Source organism: Saccoglossus kowalevskii, chromosome 16 (genome assembly GCF_978046115.1).
Source record: "Saccoglossus kowalevskii chromosome 16, keSacKowa6.1, whole genome shotgun sequence".
Lineage (NCBI taxonomy): Eukaryota > Metazoa > Hemichordata > Enteropneusta > Harrimaniidae > Saccoglossus > Saccoglossus kowalevskii.
Window position 1 is genome coordinate 24,876,449 of NC_140656.1, and position 17,999 is coordinate 24,894,447.

The 17,999-nt window shown below is 34.9% G+C and overlaps 3 protein-coding genes across 3 annotated transcripts; all 3 read right to left on the bottom strand.

Moving 5' to 3' along the window:
• Positions 1-583: 583 nt before the first annotated feature.
• LOC146733786 (SEC14-like protein 2) lies at positions 584-5,368 on the bottom strand. The gene is made up of 12 exons (XM_085491591.1): positions 5,018-5,368; positions 3,916-3,988; positions 3,557-3,600; positions 3,371-3,433; positions 3,111-3,204; positions 2,918-3,015; positions 2,734-2,829; positions 2,362-2,506; positions 2,131-2,240; positions 1,425-1,564; positions 1,183-1,334; positions 584-696 (listed from the first exon to the last, which is right to left on the bottom strand). Exons 1-12 carry the CDS (start codon positions 5,069-5,071, stop codon positions 584-586), a joined length of 1,182 nt encoding a protein of 393 aa, XP_085347717.1. The 5' UTR covers positions 5,072-5,368.
• Positions 5,369-6,522: 1,154 nt separating this feature from the next.
• LOC100372649 (SEC14-like protein 2) lies at positions 6,523-11,508 on the bottom strand. Its single transcript, XM_002730350.3, has 12 exons — positions 11,441-11,508; positions 9,565-9,637; positions 9,359-9,402; positions 9,160-9,222; positions 8,918-9,011; positions 8,662-8,759; positions 8,303-8,398; positions 8,071-8,215; positions 7,582-7,691; positions 7,326-7,465; positions 6,761-6,912; positions 6,523-6,635 (listed from the first exon to the last, which is right to left on the bottom strand). Exons 1-12 carry the CDS (start codon positions 11,492-11,494, stop codon positions 6,523-6,525), a joined length of 1,182 nt encoding a protein of 393 aa, XP_002730396.3. The 5' UTR covers positions 11,495-11,508.
• A 2,520-nt stretch (positions 11,509-14,028) lies between these two features.
• On the bottom strand, positions 14,029-16,998 carry LOC102807667 (SEC14-like protein 2). The gene is made up of 9 exons (XM_078007089.2): positions 16,936-16,998; positions 16,239-16,332; positions 15,768-15,865; positions 15,540-15,635; positions 15,149-15,293; positions 14,923-15,032; positions 14,706-14,845; positions 14,425-14,570; positions 14,029-14,244 (listed from the first exon to the last, which is right to left on the bottom strand). The coding sequence occupies exons 1-9, from the start codon at positions 16,993-16,995 to the stop codon at positions 14,132-14,134; spliced, it is 1,002 nt and encodes a 333-aa protein (XP_077863215.2). The 5' UTR covers positions 16,996-16,998; the 3' UTR covers positions 14,029-14,131.
• Between the last annotated feature and the right edge of the window lie 1,001 nt (positions 16,999-17,999).

The following is a 17,999-nucleotide window of genomic DNA, read 5'->3' on the forward strand; positions in this document are numbered from 1 at the left end:
GCCTCATTGAATTATATACAAATCCCAATATTATTTGGTGGGAATAAAATAGATCTTGAGTGGACAGGTGGGTAACAATGGATTGTTTTATTCGCTCACAGTATTTCTTAATACGTATATCACTAAGACCAACAGTTGCTCTCTCACATTATTCAAATAATTATCTCAAGAAATAAAACAAAAACATCACAATACTTCATTCACTGTTTGAAAGCGGAAATTCAGTTGCTATATTATTCGCCTTAATTTTGTTTCAAAAACTACATATGCATGATGTAACGAAATGTTTGTATCATTATTCGGTATTATTATATTTAAAATAAAACTTGTTCTCATCTATGGCGGTAATTTATCAAGTTTGGGATTTTGGTGGACTGATTCAGATGAAACAGACAACCATAATAAATCAGTCAATTAGTCAGTTACTCAGTTGGCCAATCAATCAACAATCCAACAATCACCAGTCGACCTTACATAGGTCCTTACTTTAATTGGCCGGTTGGTTAGTTAGTTGATTGGTTGGTAGGTTTGGTCAGATACGCATCAAAGAAAACAAATTGTATCAAAAGCATGAACTCGAAATTCACAAATCAGTGCTCATCTCATCAAGTAGTGCATCTGGTTCAATGACTTCAGCAAAGTAGTGAAGAGTTTTATTCTTGGTCCAGGAGTGAGAGTTGTCGAACCTTAAGACGTCTGAAATTGAATGTAAAATATATGTGTGTCAGTGAATGAAAACTAGACTGGAAAGTGCACACTTGTCGTCTGGGATGTTGGTGATGAATAGCCTATAACAATCAATTAAGACCAATTCAACTCAACTCAAACAAATTCAATCATCATACTAAAACTATGATAAAAATACTACTAGGTTTGTTGTTATATTTGTCACGTGCTTAACGCCGAATTTGATTCACCCAGTCGCTGCCATTTCTTTCCGTTCTTAACTACAATAAATATCTATCAAACACTCTTGACATGAAGTACCCTGAAGTGGTGTAAGTGTTGCAATAACTAGATCTAAATTGCTGTACTCGAGCACAAATCATAGGCCAGCTACAATTTACAGAATGTAACATGAACTAGAAAATGGCTGTCAAGAGTTTGCTGGGGCTGTAAGAGGCTGTCGTTCACAACACGATATTGGGGGAAATTTATGGTTTATTGAATTGTTATATTTACATGTTCCAGCTTCGGGGCAATCAAAGCTTCCATCTTCGTAAACCAGATGACTGCTATGTTTCTCCATTTCCTGTACCTGTTTCATTTCCTTATCACCAGTCTGTAAGAACACAGTCAGGCCTATATCACCTCCCTCAGTTTTGAATACATATCTGTAATAAAAGTATACACATGTCTGTCAATTCTATTGATATTTAATAAGAATTAACAAAGGTTGCTGAATCTGTTTATGTCAAGTTCACCTTATTGCACTGTCTTTCTTCGTCACTTCAAATGTCAAATCGAATTTCTTCTTTACTACTTCTACATTCAAGTTCTTGTCTTCTGGAACAACTGGTTCTTGATTGTAGTACTTCTCTGGAACCGGGCCACCGAGGGTTATCTGGAACAAAGAATGAATCATCAGATAGCATGAAAGAAACAACTTGTATGCATAAGAGTTGTCTTGCAAATCATCTCAAAGTGGATATATTATGGGCCAATATTTAGAAACTCTTATGGGAAAAGAATTCTACAAAGATTCATAACAGAAAATATACAGTAATACATCATGAAAAAAACACAAAACTAAGTCAAGAAAGATAATATTCTGCACAGTTTTCTGCAATCGACCCCTCCCCAGAGTTTCCATCCTATATAAGATTATTTTACCGCACAGTGTTAAGAATGGCCGGGACGTGTAGTGCTATGGACAATTCCGAAGCATAAGTCGAACGAGGACATTCATACCTGTATTTTATTTATGATAGCCATTTTGTTATTATACATCAACATACTTTGATGAAGGATTCAGCAAAACCATCGCTTTCAGAATTTGTCATTAGGCGTTGTCATTGATGTATTCCAAATTTGCATTAAGCAAAGAATATCTACAGACAATAGCTATAAATTATTTATTTTTTATTATTAGAACGTCTTAAATACAAATATGAATAAAAAAATACTCACCAGATGGGGACACTTGGGGTCGCCAGTCTTGGGATCAGTCATTGTACCTCCCCAGTGAACTGGCAAACTTTCTGCAGGAATGTCTTTCAGTAGAGTTGACTGGAAGTTCTCTAGAGAAAAACGAATACTGGTTAATTCACCGTGAAACGACTCCAGAATCACCTGAATAAGGCAACTACATTACAAATACAGCATTAAAAACGTATAACAGCTAAGTGACAGAAAACTTACGACTGAGAACTTGAATCTTCTTGCGCACATGTTCATCCAAGAAAGGCTTGATTAACGCATATATAACTGGGAAGATCCTTGGAGCTCTCACGATGTAGATGATTTTCAAAGTCTCTGGATAGTTGTCTTGCAGAACTTTTAAAAACTTTGGCAAAAACATAAGACTTAATATTCCACTTAGTGAACTAGAATAACATTGTGTATTTATCAAACAGCATCATTGGATTCACACTTATGTGTCAGTGATAGAAATAAATGTTTGTGACAAATGAATAAATATTTGGTATAACGAAAATGATTTTTTTTTCTTTTCTATGTGCTCGAAAAATAATGCCAATCTCCATTTAACATAAGATACATGACCATACATACCTCAATAAAAGTATCTAGACCTGGCTTCCATAGATGCTTCGTACCTAAACCTTCCAGGTCCATGATATATGTCATACCCTGTATGTGTTTTCCATACTATGTAAACAAAAATAAACGTTCAGTTAAATGCTTGTGTGAATAAAAATCTAACAATTCCTGGAGTGTGAAGTGTATTATTACTAACCTTTTTGCTTAACCCTGGGAATACGTCCTGATACAACTGTTCAATATGTTGTATTCGAGACAATACTATGTCCTTCTTTTTGGCTGACCTTAACAGGCCTGTGGAAATTGAATGAAATCAAATCAAACATTACAATAACCATGATTTATACAGCACAGAAAAGACGAATGTATGTGTATGCATACACATTTACCTTTTGGGTCAATGTTTCCCATCGGATCTATCCATACTGGATTGCCCTGTTTGTCCTCTCCAACCATTCCACCTTGGTAGTACTTTTCAATTACCTATCAAGATAATTACCACATGCATATCTAAAAATGTCTCGATATTAGTTGGCGTGTATCATTAAGTTATATATTTATGCTACATGCGTATATGTCTCTAGTTGTGTATTAGGTTGTTACATATATAATAAAGAAAACAACAGTGTTAGTTGTTTTGTTTACCTACCTCAGGCGCTTTGTAATCCGTAACAATCGAATCTAAGCCCAATTTCTTCCTGTTTTCCATGCTCTGCAGATAATAAAAACAAGAAAAATACATACGAGGCTAAAATGGAGTATAGTGAAAATGTATAACCACAGTACATACAAAAACCATTGTGAAATTTCGAATTCCTATCGAATATATACTTACAGTTCTTATCATTGCCTCTGCTTTCGCGACATCAAAGGCTCTTGCTGTTAAAAAAAGACATGAATGTATTGATTCTAAAAGATGCCTATTGTGTCTAGATTTATGATAGTTGGGAAATTATCATATGCCTATTGATCAGTGCATTTACATTTTATTGAATACAAAATACAAATTAAACAATCAAAACAAATTAATGTTATCAAATCTGACGCTATGAACTCGCACTATATTAGAGCAATCATATTATAAATCATATTATTTTGAATAGTCTATTGAATAACAGCAGTATCTAATCTTGTACCCCGTGTAAAAATGTCATAAACATACATTGAATAAATAATAAAATTAATAAAACCAACCTCTTAGCCAGCGAAGACAGTAGTGATCATCATGTTCAGGTTTCACTAGTATATCTTTTACCTTGGCTTTGAACTAAAATCATAATATATGCATGTACATTAAATTACTCAGTACGTTACAGTTTAAATAAGTTATTGCTGTGTTAATATGTTCATGTCTACCGAATTGTAGAATTCATAATAAAACCAATCGACAATTGATCTATAATAAATAATATAAATTCACATACATGTTGTTATTATTATACCCGTTATTATACTTTTTTATCTTCATGGCAAATAAATTTTGATAGTTTATAATTTCTCCAAATCAACATAAGCTCATTTTTTTTGTCCACAAAAACAAAAAGGTTTAGGAAATTGGCTTTTGTGCATATATTTGGGTTTTCGACATTGGGGGAAAATATAACCACCATCTCTTCTTTGCCCGTTGGTGACTAAAAGTAGGGCATGTATTGGCATGATGACAACAATATTGTCAAGGGATTGCAATCTACCATGTCACGTTTCAACACGAATGACTGAATTTCTTGGCATCAGTTCTATTCGACTGTTATTTCGGTCTCAACGACCTTGCCTCAAACGCTTGAGTGAACTTTATCGACTATACTATGATGTATATTAGGTAGAACTAATTATTCACCTATCAGTTAGACATTGGTACTCTGTAAATATTGTCAGCAAAGGTCATTCCAGTCAAAGTTATCTTATCTTATCGGCTAACATGACCAGTAAGCCACAACAAGTCATCTTTACATGGGAACAAATTATATATTTACAGTTTTCATTCAAAAGCTGATATAGTCACACGATAGCAAAATGTAGACGTGGTAATTTTATAATGTATATTGTCATAGATAGTTGGACACCACTTATTGAATAAAAAGCTTCAGAAAAATAGCCTGTCACGCACGAATTGTAACGAGTGCTTGATTTGAACATCTTTTTAGATAGATGTAATAATAAGCTATTCATGCGGAAATCGGTCTTGCTTTACAATCATATACGAACATTTTATGTAAGAAATCCCTGGAATAAGTAAAGCAGTTTGATTACATGATACAGGCATTGCAAATGAAAAAAAAAGAAATAATAAACGAACCTCTTTCAACTTTTCCTCCTGCTTTGGACTCAAATCACCAACCCTCCCACTCATGGTGACGTTTTAAATCAGACGCTGAATAAGAAAATCTTAGCAATCCTTAGTGTTTGCTCCAACCAGACGAATGAAGCTTCACAGTGATGCTATTGTTGTGATGCTTCTCGTGATCAAACTAAAAAGCAGGACACGATGCGACTCGTACTACTATCACCGAACGACTGATACGTATTGTTTAAGACTAATGCCTGTATAATCCAAAGTTCGAGGATGTAAGTGGGGCAACGGATGGGTTTATATGTAAGCCAGTGTAGTCTGAGAGGGGTCAGTGATTAAAACAGACGTGAGAAGTTGTCAGTGGTAGACGCTGGTCAACGGACTGAATCGGTAACATGTTTGGTTTATGGCAATAATAACATTTCACACATAAGCGATTTTGTTAATTAAAACTATTATACTTCGCAGTAATAAATTGACTATACCATGTCAATTGATGTTCATGTCAACTTTTATAATCGACAGGGTATATATGTTAAAATTAAGATAGTCGTTTATCATTTATTCCATGGGAAAAAGAGTGCGAGTAAGGGCATCCTAGACAGTGTATTTTTTATTCGCAAATACCAAACCTATGTATCATTAGCGCTATCTCCATCGGTGAGGGCATTTTTTGTATTATTTGCCTAGATTAAATTATTCAACGGGATTAACGGCAACTGGTTTGAGCAGACGCACACAACAAATTCAAACAGATAGACATTATATATAGCTGTAGGACAATAAGAAATTGCTTAAAGGCTTGAAGTTTTGCTGGTGTTATCTGATGATGTAATTATGGAATAAAGGATGACACATTGCCGATTCTTGCGTAACAACGGGGCAAGAACGGCAATAATGGGCGTTACTTCAAATATAATACCCCAGAATGCCTAAGACTCGGATGTACTTGCACTGAGATGAGTGACAGAAAATAAATCTACCATATTTAAATTCAGTTCCTCTTAGAACTCTCATGAACAAAGTTAGTTCGTAACCCCATCCGCGTTATCAATATAATTAATTGTATACCTTATAGTAGGTCAAGAGATTTGTTTCTCAAATAAATAGTAATATATATATGTATATTAAGTTTGGGGTATTTATGTATAATAAAAACACACACGTTCAACCATTGCGCGATTATTGCATGATTTATTTGTCTGTCACATATGTGTGGTTCACTATGTAAGTGTGCGTGCGTGAATATTCATACAGAACATAAAAAATGCTGTTTTGTTGCGACAATCACTTATTAAAAAATATTGGCTTCAATAATGTACGAAAAAAACACATTAATGTCAGACAAGTTATATTCAGATTTTTTACTCCAGTTGTTTGCTTTTGAGTATAGACAAACCGAATTTGTGTTATAGTGATGCAGCGATCCTGCCCAATCTAAAAAAAATAAACACTAATATATAACGCAGCGAATGCATATTGCATCCAAAAACGTATATCAAAACACCCATTTACAAGTCAGTACTCATCTCGTCAAGAAGTGCATCTGGCTCGATGACTTCAGCGAAGTAGTGAAGAGTTTTATTCTTGGTCCAGGAGTGTGAGTTATCAAACCTTAAGATATCTAAAATCGAAAAAATTACAGTAATTAACATTCTTACTAATGTACTTTTATTTATGAGGAACAGTAATGTTCAACGACAAATGCAGATTATACAATTATTTACAATAATTTATCAATGAGCTTACATGTTCCTGGTTCGGGACAATCAAAACTGCCATCCTCGTAGACTAAATGGCTGTTATGTTTCTCCAATTCTTTGAGAGGTTTCATTTCCTTCGAACCAATTTGTAAAAACACAGCCAATCCTATGTCACCACCTTCAGTTTTGAATACATATCTGAGTAAGAGACAATGCAATACATTATTAACTTTTAAAGGCTGGTGGACCAGTTACATATATTTTAACTTAAAAGGTCTTCAAATGATAATGGAGTTTTGAAAATAAACCATTGGTTTTTATTGTTTATCGCTATTTTGTTGTAAAATGTTTCGAATGCCATGGTCAATTTATTGGCGTTGCCGAGTCAAACATTACTCTTTTTTCCGTTTTTTTTTTTTTTTTTTTTTTTTTGTTTTGGCTTGAATTTGGCAAGGAAATTCGCAGCCCCTTGCAGCAGTGAAGGCATGTGCGACTGGTCTGGCTACAAGGTTGTTCTTTGTCTGTACTAATCTGTTCTTATAATTTACCTGTGAATAAATATAACAATACAATTCCACATGGAAGAACAACAATGGGTAGCCGATAATTACCTGATTGCACTATCTTTCTTCGTTACCTCGAATGTCAAATCGAACTTCTTTTTGATTGTTTGACTTTCCAAGTTTTTGTCTTCTGGAACTTGGATTTCTTGAATATAGAACTTTTGCGGGATTGTGCCTCCCGGGTTAACCTGGAAAAGGTAATTAAACTGTCACTACCAGAATAAATGCGTTCACACACACTTATAAATATATTAATGAAGTACGCGCAAATGTTAACAGATAACACATGGATTTATCCACTTACCAGACTTGGGCATTTGGGATCACCAGTCTTAGGATCGGTCATAGTACCTCCCCAATGAACAGGCAAACTTTCTGCTGGAATGTCCTTGAGTAAGGCAGACTGGAAATTTTCTATTTAAACAACAGATCAGCCCATTGGTGAAAGGATAAAAGTATAAATGTAGCTCTAATAAGTCTAAATGTTGCACTAATGAGTTTGAGTGTTGTAGTAACGAGATAAAATGTTCCACTAATAAGATTAAATATTGCACTAATGAGTTTAAATGTTGTGTAACGAGATAAAATGTTCCACTAATAAGGTTAAATGTTGCACTAATGAGTTTGAATGTTGTGTAACGAGATAAAATGTTGCACTAATAAGGTTAAATGTTGCAGTAATGAGTTTAAATGTTGTACTAACGCGATTAAATGTTGCACTAATAAGGTTAAATGGTGTTCCAATGGTAGAAGATATATGGCAATAACTGAGAACAAGACGAGACACACTTACGACCAAGAACTTGAATCTTCTTGCGGACTCTTTCATCTAAAATAGGCTTGATCAGTGCGTAGATTACCGGAAAAATCTTAGGTGCTCGTACTATATAGATAACTTTCAAAGATTCGGGGTAGTTATCTTGTAGTATTGTTGAAAACTGCAAGTAATATGAGTACGATATATGTCCAAATTGAAATGCGAAGAAATGGCAGTTGATTTATCCACAAATATATACCCTACTTACCTGATTGAACAGATCAATGCCTGGTTTCCATAGATGCTTTGTTCCTAGTCCTTCCAAGTCCATGATGTAGCACAGGCCCTCAATACGTTTTCCATACTGAAAAAGATAACATCAGATGCTATTTCCTTATTATTTGTTCAATGAATCGTTATTTTGTAGATGAAATTTTATTTCGAGAAATATATTCATTAAAATATGTGAGCGAAGAATTATTTCATGACATGTCATGTATTTAATTGAAGAACTCTTTTATCGTGTATTATGTTTGTATATTATCAATGAAATTTTGCTTGAAAAATAAATATATTGAATGTTTCCATCCGATGTATTGATGTACACTACTACTTACTACCACTTACCTTTTTGCTCAATGCTGGCAATAACTCTTCATACATCCTTTCAGTGTTCTGTAGTCTTGTAAGTATTATGTCTTTGTTTCTCGCAGATCTCAATAGACCTATATTGAACAGTAATCATATATTATCTTCATTAAAGAAAAATACACCATATGCATGAAACGCTCTAATAACTCTTCTCTTGCGATGTAATAATGAGCAAATGTCTAAAGTAAACAGGAAATATTCTTCAACATTAATGAATCAACTGTTCAGTTACCTTTGGGATCAATTCCTCCAATAGGATCGATCCAGATTGGATTACCATTTTTAGTTTCTCCTACCAGCCCACCTTGATAATGCTTCTCCATCACCTAAAATCGAATGTTATAATTAACACAAACAAACATTGTATAATCATTAATAATATAATCACAATCCCCTGTAAAGTCAACTACAAATATACTGACAATCGTATTTGATGAAATCATACCAATATACACATATGAATATAAAGTGTACCTCAGGTGCCTTGAAGTCTGTGATGAGGGTGTCTAAGCCCATCTTTTTCCTGGTTTCCATACTCTGAAAATACAAGTTATTTTGCAATTCGATAACTGTTCTTGGACATAACGACATCTGAATAAGATATCCAAATAAATGTTTAATGCTAACAAGAATTCAATGCAATCAATGTAAACTAATATTAGATATTACCTACATTTCTAATCATAGTCACTGCTTTCCCAACATCAAAGTTTCTTGCTGTTAAAAAGCAAAAAAAATAATTGTAAATCAAACTTAAATTATTGTTTTATAAATGTTCATCATTGTGGGTGGATGTCCGATGATATGGCTCAACTGTCGAAGTGTGTATAGGGAATGTTTGCATACACAAATAAAGAAAGAAATTGTTAAGGTACCCACCTCTTAACCATCTTAGACAATAGTAATCATCACGGCTGGGTTTGTTCAGAATGTCTTTTACTTGCGCCTTGAACTTAAAGAGTGAAAAAATAAGAATTATATTTTAGGATATAACATGAATGTTCCATAATAATTTTAATTTATTTATAAATTGCTTAATTATTTATATTCAGTTGTTTAAGTAGATATGTTTAAAAAATGGTGGCGTAATTACTTTATAAGTTTTAATCACAGTTTGTAATTTATCATTATCACAGCTGATAGACAGGGTAATCCAGAGGATAGTTTTAAATGAATTGGTTCGTACTGAACCAGGAATACATAGGTTATATGTTAGCCCTGTGTACAGTGCTGTGTGTACGGGGATGCGTTTGGTTGATAGATGTCCCCACCACAGCCCTGCGTACCTCCATAGACAAAGTCCGGGAGCGCACCGTAATTGGTGCGCAAGTTAAAAATAAGTAGTTTCCCAGCCGAAATCTTTTGAAATGACGATAGTTATCCGTAACAACCATTACAAAGTTATCTGAAACTGAAATGTCTTTAAATAACAACTAGTAAAGACGGACAAATTGTAAACGCGTAGGTACCGGAGGAATTATCCACCAAACGCCGCCATTTTTTATTTCATTCACGCGAGAGAATGCGTTTGTTTTTAGGGCAAAGTAGCCGATTTCATCCACAATTGGACTCCGAACTGGGAGTTCTGGATATATCTGGTAATCGATCATCATGTTGGGTACCTGGTCATGTTATTTCATTAAAAAAGTTATATTTTTCAAAGTCCAGGACTTTGTCTATGGAAGTTCGCAGGGCTGTGGTGGGGACATCTATCAACCGAACGCGTCCCCGTACACACAGCACTGTACGCAGGGCTGTGGTGGGGACATCTATCAACCGAGCGCGTCCCCGTACACACAGCACTGTACGCGGGGCTGTGGTGGGGACATCTATCAACCGAACGCGTCCTCGTACACACAGCACTGTACGCAGGGCTGTGGTGGGGACATCTATCAACCGAACGCGTCCCCGTACACACAGCACTGTACGCAGGGCTAGTTATATGCTACATGTTGAATGTAATATCCGAGATTAAACTTTCTTGGACAGTCAGTGTGACGCAGCATTTGCCGTAATCACAATTTCGTATCACGTGTCGGAAGTTGCAATGTATATGTTAGTTTATCTGTAATTGTAACAATATATCTCAGTTTACTTGAATTATAGTATTATTGTAATATATTGTACTCAATGGATCCTGGTGTAAACAGCTTTTATTTAAAATTATTTACAAGCCTGACACACAAATCTACTGTTCTCGTGGTAAGTATTTGTTGAATCAAATAAAATTATAGCTGGACATTCGATAAACCAAGTTCAGCTCACATACTGTATTTATGTAGTGACTCTTTACTCACTCTCAATTTATGCAATCTATGCACAACCGTATTGCAATATGAAAGAAACAAATTCATGCTGCGAGATTATGTAAAGGGAAAGTTACGTATGAGGTTATAGCTCGGTGTATTGTGAATGCAATATTGATATATGTCACATGTTATTCAAGTTCATTAGTTACGTCATTCACATTAGTAGTAAAATCCCCATTAACCATCATCTACCATGCACTATCACCCAGTGATTATCATCGTCTGATGAAAAGTCTATCTACCTTTGACCCCTTACACGTCCTAGTTTGTGCTAGAACTAAGTTGATATAGCGTACATTTAATAAATTCTAAAATAAGCAGGCATAACAACCGTGCTCTAGATAGTCGCAGGGGAAAAAGTAGCAAATTAGAAGCTACCAGTACTAAAATTGTTCCCGCACAAAACTACGTTCTTTCTATACAACAATATAAAACAAGTGAATTACCTCTTCGAGTTTTTCGGCCTGTTTAGGACTCAGGTTCCCGATCTCACCACTCATGATATCAGAGACGCTTTGCCTTGGTTCCACGAGTAAAACAAATCAACGTACTGCAGTCAATCCGTCGAATAGGGATCTGAACAATAATCAACAATGACTGAGATATGTAAAGCAACTTTTGTAGTCAAAGGTCATCCAGGTATGATAGTGCTAGTTACATGTTACACCGTTAACGACAATGATATTGCAATCTGACCCGTACAATACTTATTTTTGCATTATTAGTGTCCCTGACATCTGCGTGAACTTGCACGGTGTAATCACTAGGTGCTAGCATAGCAACGTGTGGAAGAATGTGTTATAATGTTGTCATATGGATTCACCGCGCAGGGCCCGTTATATGAACGACAGAATTTAATATGTGAAATTTATCACAGAGCGTCACTGGCTGGGTGGCGTTGGTGAGTTTCATACTTGTGAGTTGTCAATGTCAATGAGTTGTTGTTAATTTGGCTACTACTCTTAGCCATGGGAGCCATTTTTCTGTTCGTGTGTTCATTTATTTAATCATCGCAGTTGTTTTCCCATGTATATTAGAATTCGAACTCAGACTTAATATAGGTGTCTGTTTTTTTAAATAACGTGCGGTCTTTATTCTATGGGCAACTATATTAGTAAGAAAACAAGACAATGAGAACTATAAATGGCAAGAACGCGACAGTCAAGCGCGGGGGATATGTATTTAAAGAGATTGTGATTAATACTAATAACTGATGTTGAGATTATTTCAAACATCATACAATTTAATTTCCTAGATTCTCTCTGAAAGTCTTTTTTCTAGAACATCTTGCAAATACTGAGTAAATATGACGCACTTGCGGAATACAGTTTTTATCTTATGACTTGATGTTACGTTGTTGGTTCCGTTGGTATCGTTTGAACCAGCTAAAAAATATTAACGATTTCAAAAAATATCGCGTGGTGTGGATCAAATACCGCAGTGTATTGCTTCAGCTAAAACCATGAAAACCGCTGAGATTTGCTCATATGATAAATGTAGTTATTCAGATAAACTTGGTTGCAGTAATGGAAAGTGTCAGAATTAAAGATATAAACAGGTAAATTCCAGACATCACGCGGCAATCTGCTGCTACTTGACAAGGATTCGTAGATTGTTTACGTACAATGATGAACAGCGCATAGGATCAACAGTTTTACTTTCCCTCTGACTGGATGCACGGCTCCCAGCCCTGAATGTCACGGGCTTTGCAATTAGTGAAATAAACGTGTTTCTAAAAGAATATTATCTAGCCTAGAATCAAACCTGCGTGTTACCCTTTATACGCCCCTAAAAACAACGGGCCATAGATTTTATTGGATGAATGAACTGGAGATTGCGTAAGGATGAAGAATTTCCCGGCGCAATACTTGAACCGATAAATGAACATAAGGCATTGTATTTCCCAAGATACATATCATATTTCATATCCTGTGTGATGTTTGCGTAATTCTGAATGCTATATTACTAGGATCGTATCTAGGCGTAACGGAACACCACTTGGATTCACACCTAATGTTAATTGACCATATATGCAACAACGTCCGAATCGCACAGTTTTGCTAAAGCCGGTCATTCAAAACCGGCCCACGAACCCGTGCGTGATCGTGTTAGAAAAAGCTGTATTTCACTGCAGCTAAATTGAGCCATTTGATTGGACGCGCCAAGGAACTGGCGCCACCAATCAGAGTTGCTCTGATTCACCTGGAGTCAAGAACAGAAGATCTATTTCTTATTCCAACTTTGAAAATTGTTTGTGGGCAAGTGAATGAGGACGATGGAATGTTTAAATATTTGTGCAAACTGTGTTTTAGTAAACTGACAAAACTGTCGAAACTGATAACATATCCACTTGCCCGATTCGGTCGAGGAACTGTGTTTGCAACAAACACGTTATTTTCCTCAGATACAGCACTAAGGGCTTTCTTTTGGTGATCAGTAAGGTCGTTCAGAAAAAAAAAACATGTTTATTTGATTCCGCCATTTTAATTTCACCAAGTAAAGTGCAGTTTCTTTCGTGAGTTCTGATTGGGTGATGCAAATGAGCCGAAGTGAATCTTGTAATCGCTTGAGTGCGTGCGACATATAGTAAATCATGGTGAAATCTGCCAAGGGTTAATGTTGAGACTTCGGCCGATTAAATGGTCCTTGACTGGCGAAGATGTATATGCAAATGGTTGTCAAGTCTACTGTTGCCATGATCTATGTCATCTTAGGATTTGGAACAGTGGGCACGTCAACGGAAGAGTATAAAACATTATTTGCGGGGATACATTTAAAAAACATACGTGGCTCTCTCGCCCTCAACGAGATCTCGTCGGCCATTTCCCAGATTTCCCAGATCCCGTCTAGGCCTTGTTGTAATATCAATTACACAAGTTAACATCAATTGACACTACTACTTGAATGTAATTTATATTTAGAAACCTGATACACTGGTGATTCATATCATTTAGGTGATCTGAAATTGCATAGAATATGATAGACGTATAAAGTTTGTGTTTACATCCCAAATATACTTGACAATTTAATAGAATTATATTCACTGCTATCATATATTGTAATGAACGGTTAATAAGAGTATAAGTAATTTTATATTCAACACACAAACAAACATAAACAAGTTTAAGTTAATCGTCTTATAAATCAGTAGACAGTTCATCCAGCAGGGCATCCGGCTCGATTACTTCGGCAAAATAATGTAAGGTTTTATTCTTCATCCACGAATGACTATTGTCAAATCTTAAGATATCTGAAAGGAAAGATATGTAAAATCATGTATCTAGTGTGAAATGTAGAACTAACAACAGCATACCACGTGACTGTGGTAATAGGATGACACACTTACGTACAAATGACTATACTTTTCACATCGATACTGGTGACAGACTACCCAGCGAAGGTTCTACTATATAAATTAAACAATGCTCACATGTTCCAACTTGTGGACAATCTAAACTTCCGTCTTCGTACACTAGATGACTATTATATCGTTCCAGTTCTTTCACCATAGTCATTGACTTCGTCTGCAGGTATGCAGTCATGCCAATATCGCCCTCTTCAGTCTTAAAAACGTACCTAAAATTTCGGAAATAAAATATAACTATCTTTTTTTTTTATTTCATGTTGTATTTCAAGACTGAATGTTATGAACGTTCAATAACACTTTCTAATGAATGATCGGAAAACCTTAGACAACCATGTCGTGCTTACCTAATTATACTGTCCTTCTTTATAACTTCAAACGTCAAGTCAAACTTCTTCTTGACAATTTCGACTCTAAGACGCTTATCTTCTGGTACTGGGGGTTCCTGGTTATAGTACTTTTCGGGGACAGACCCCCCTGGGTTGATCTGCAATGATTACTCTCATAAGGTATATTATGAACCGTGCACGTAATTCCAACATGGTAAAAATTCAATCCACTTACCAAACTCGGACATGTGGGGTCACCTGTCTTGGGATCAGTCATGGTGCCTCCCCAATGAACAGGAAGACTTTCTGCTGGGATAGTCTTTAGCAGTGTTGATTGAAAGTTTTCTGTGAAAATAATATAATATTTATAAACATTTTAATCTAATCATAACACGTGTCAGTTACTCGGCAGTACAATATGCAATACACTTTATACAAATGATGAATAAGTTGATACTCACGCCCAAGAACGTGGATCTTCTTACGCATCTTGTCATCAAGGAATGGTTCAACCAACGAGTAGATAACGGGAAATATCTTCGGTGCTCTGACTATATAGATGACTTTTAGACATTCAGGGTAATTGTCTTGGAGTAATGTATTTTCCTGTTCAGATAATAAGTCAATTAGAATAGAATAGAATATGTCTACATTGTCATCTGGATATATAAATATATATATTCAATATAAATATATATATTCAATAAGTTGACGTGCATTGTTCACACCTGGTGCAATTTGTTAGAACGGATAACACAGAATGCATTAATAATTCATCGCCTAACATATACCATTTACCATATAATGAATTGGAATTAATAAATCGATTATCAATAACCTAAAAATCCTTACCAGATTGAACATATCCAAACCCGGTTTCCATAAATGTTTCGTTCCTAATCCTTCTAAATCCATTATATAAGTTAATCCGTATATGTGTTTACCATACTGAGATTAAAATTAGACAGCTTATGTTATCAATAATTAAAATGTTAATGTGCATATCGTGTTTACCGTCTCTTATTTTCCCTAATATCACCGAGTACAATTCAGACCCATTGAGTGGTTCGAGATACAAACCTTTTTACTCATAGCCGGGAAAAGCTCTTGGCAAATGTGTTCCATCTCCTGCATCTTACTTAGTGTGATATCTTTTGATTTGACAGACCTCAACAATCCTGAAGATTTACAATATACATTTGAATCTCTCAATTGAATTATTTTCATAATCAGACGATGCATCGTCTTACAAATAACCATAAGATGTTATTAACATAATAATTACAATGTTATAATTATGCGTTGACTTTGAGAGGCTGAATGAATTATCTTCAAATCATTGGACAAAATGAAAAAAATCATTTGTAAAGTGAGGCAACTTAGCAACTAAATCAAAAAATATGAAAATGATCGGTACATTTTTGAAATTGTGATGAAGCATGTCGAACCGAATACCCTAACAATTGGTATTTAAATGGTATGTTTCACATATTATGCATATGTGAAAGTCTCTCAATAAACATATATGACAATGAACTTTAATAACCTTGCCTTTTGCATCAATTTTTCCGATATTATCAATCATCACCGGGTTTCCGTCATTGTCTTCCCCCACAATTCCACCCGGGTAGTATTTCTCCATAACCTGTGAAGGCAACACAAAACGTACAGCTTTACAATGAATCACGTGTTATATACATAAATATTTATATATCATAGCAGTTCTGATAAAGCAGTGTAATCATATTCATGGTCATTCTTCGTCGAATGCAACTACAGATTTAAATTTAAATTACTTTGTTTGAAAAATTAATTCCTGAAAACGTAAATAAATATATTCCTCAATCGCCTGACGGTGATTTTTTTTATAAACTATGATAATTTATGCAAATTAAATATACGCTCTTTTCAACAAAAAAATGACAATTCATACACTCATTTAGTAGTATCAGACATTGTAGGGTTACTCACAATATGAAAATTCTTTTGTTTTACCTACAATAGCATTGTTGAAGAGAAACAGCCTAAACAATTATTTCGGAACAAACTGAACTCTTTTCACCGAATGTCACCGGATAATGTGTCAATAAAATTGTTTTCCATATTAGTTTTTACGCCATTTTCACACAAAATGGCAATATTTTTTATATGATATTTTTGAACGACAAAATTTGGTAAATTTCAATATCACTTCTAATACCCAACTTAGAGTTGACAATCAGCGTTTGTTGTTAAGTATGCTCATTACCTCTGGTACTTTGAAATCTGTAATTATTGTGTCCAACCCCATTTTTTTTCTAGATTCCATACTCTGCATTTGATTACAAATATTTGTTAGTGATGCTAATACTATATTGTTATTTATGTATGCGTAAATAATACATCATTGAGAGCACTGTCGACGTATTTGCGTTTACTATACTCACATTTCTTATCATAAGCTCCGTTTTATTCACATCAAAATTCCTGGCTGTTAAAAAAGGGATCCTGATTTATTGGATTGTTAATTATATTGTAATTACAGCAATGATACACCTACTGAAACAACATTACACAATGTGAAACAAAGTGATTGAAGTCCTCTCACCTATCAGCCATCTTATACAGTAATGATCATCATGTTCGGGTTTAACCAGGATATCTTTAACTCGTATTTTGAACTGAATGTATAGAAGAAATCACAAATATTTTATCAAATTAATACTAAAACATGATGATTGAAAACAATGGACAAGTTCAAATCAAGTTATGCAATGATTGGTGGATGATTGGATAATATTGATCACATGGGCGTAATCGGTATGACGCAACATTCATATCATAGTGAGCGTGACATTCTACATACTACTGGGAGATAGCACTACTGTATTGTGTGTACTGTCGTATACGCCAAGATTTTCTCACGTTACGTCACAGGTACTGTCCACAAACTGCGTCATGACGATATCTCAACACAATGTAAATTATACCATGGTATTAAACTAACTACAACGTTCAGTTGGAGTAATGCCTGACTTGTGAGATAAAAGTTATGAAGGTTATAACTAGACTTTTTTCTAAATGACAATGAGTTACAAAGCATAGTTACTGTTATAGTCACAATTACTGTTTATTATCTATAACGATCTTTGAACTTTTAGTGTAAGAGCTAGGTCAGATAAAATTATTGATGCATGTCGCCTTTTGAATGACTGAAAAATAATTTCCTCATTACAAATGTGACCAATCAAAGCGCCACGTTCAATTTCGACCACACACGAATCGTATAGCAAATGTGCTGTACGTACATATATACCAGAATTCAACAAATCT

Coding starts and splice junctions, on each gene's coding strand:
- LOC146733786 (XM_085491591.1), bottom strand. CDS start 5,071: ATGAGTGGGAGGGTTGGTGATTTGAGTCCAAAGCAGGAGGAAAAGTTG. Junction 2,241..2,361: donor GAAGATTCAAGTTCTCAGTC/GTAAGTTTTCTG, acceptor GTTTTTCTCTAG/AGAACTTCCAGTCAACTCTA. Junction 1,335..1,424: donor AAGAAAGACAGTGCAATAAG/GTGAACTTGACA, acceptor CTTTTATTACAG/ATATGTATTCAAAACTGAGG.
- LOC100372649 (XM_002730350.3), bottom strand. CDS start 11,494: ATGAGTGGTGAGATCGGGAACCTGAGTCCTAAACAGGCCGAAAAACTC. Junction 7,692..8,070: donor GAAGATTCAAGTTCTTGGTC/GTAAGTGTGTCT, acceptor TTGTTTAAATAG/AAAATTTCCAGTCTGCCTTA. Junction 6,636..6,760: donor TTGTCCCGAACCAGGAACAT/GTAAGCTCATTG, acceptor TTTCGATTTTAG/ATATCTTAAGGTTTGATAAC.
- LOC102807667 (XM_078007089.2), bottom strand. CDS start 16,995: ATGGAATCTAGAAAAAAAATGGGGTTGGACACAATAATTACAGATTTC. Junction 15,294..15,539: donor GTTTGGATATGTTCAATCTG/GTAAGGATTTTT, acceptor TTATCTGAACAG/GAAAATACATTACTCCAAGA. Junction 15,033..15,148: donor GAAGATCCACGTTCTTGGGC/GTGAGTATCAAC, acceptor TTATTTTCACAG/AAAACTTTCAATCAACACTG.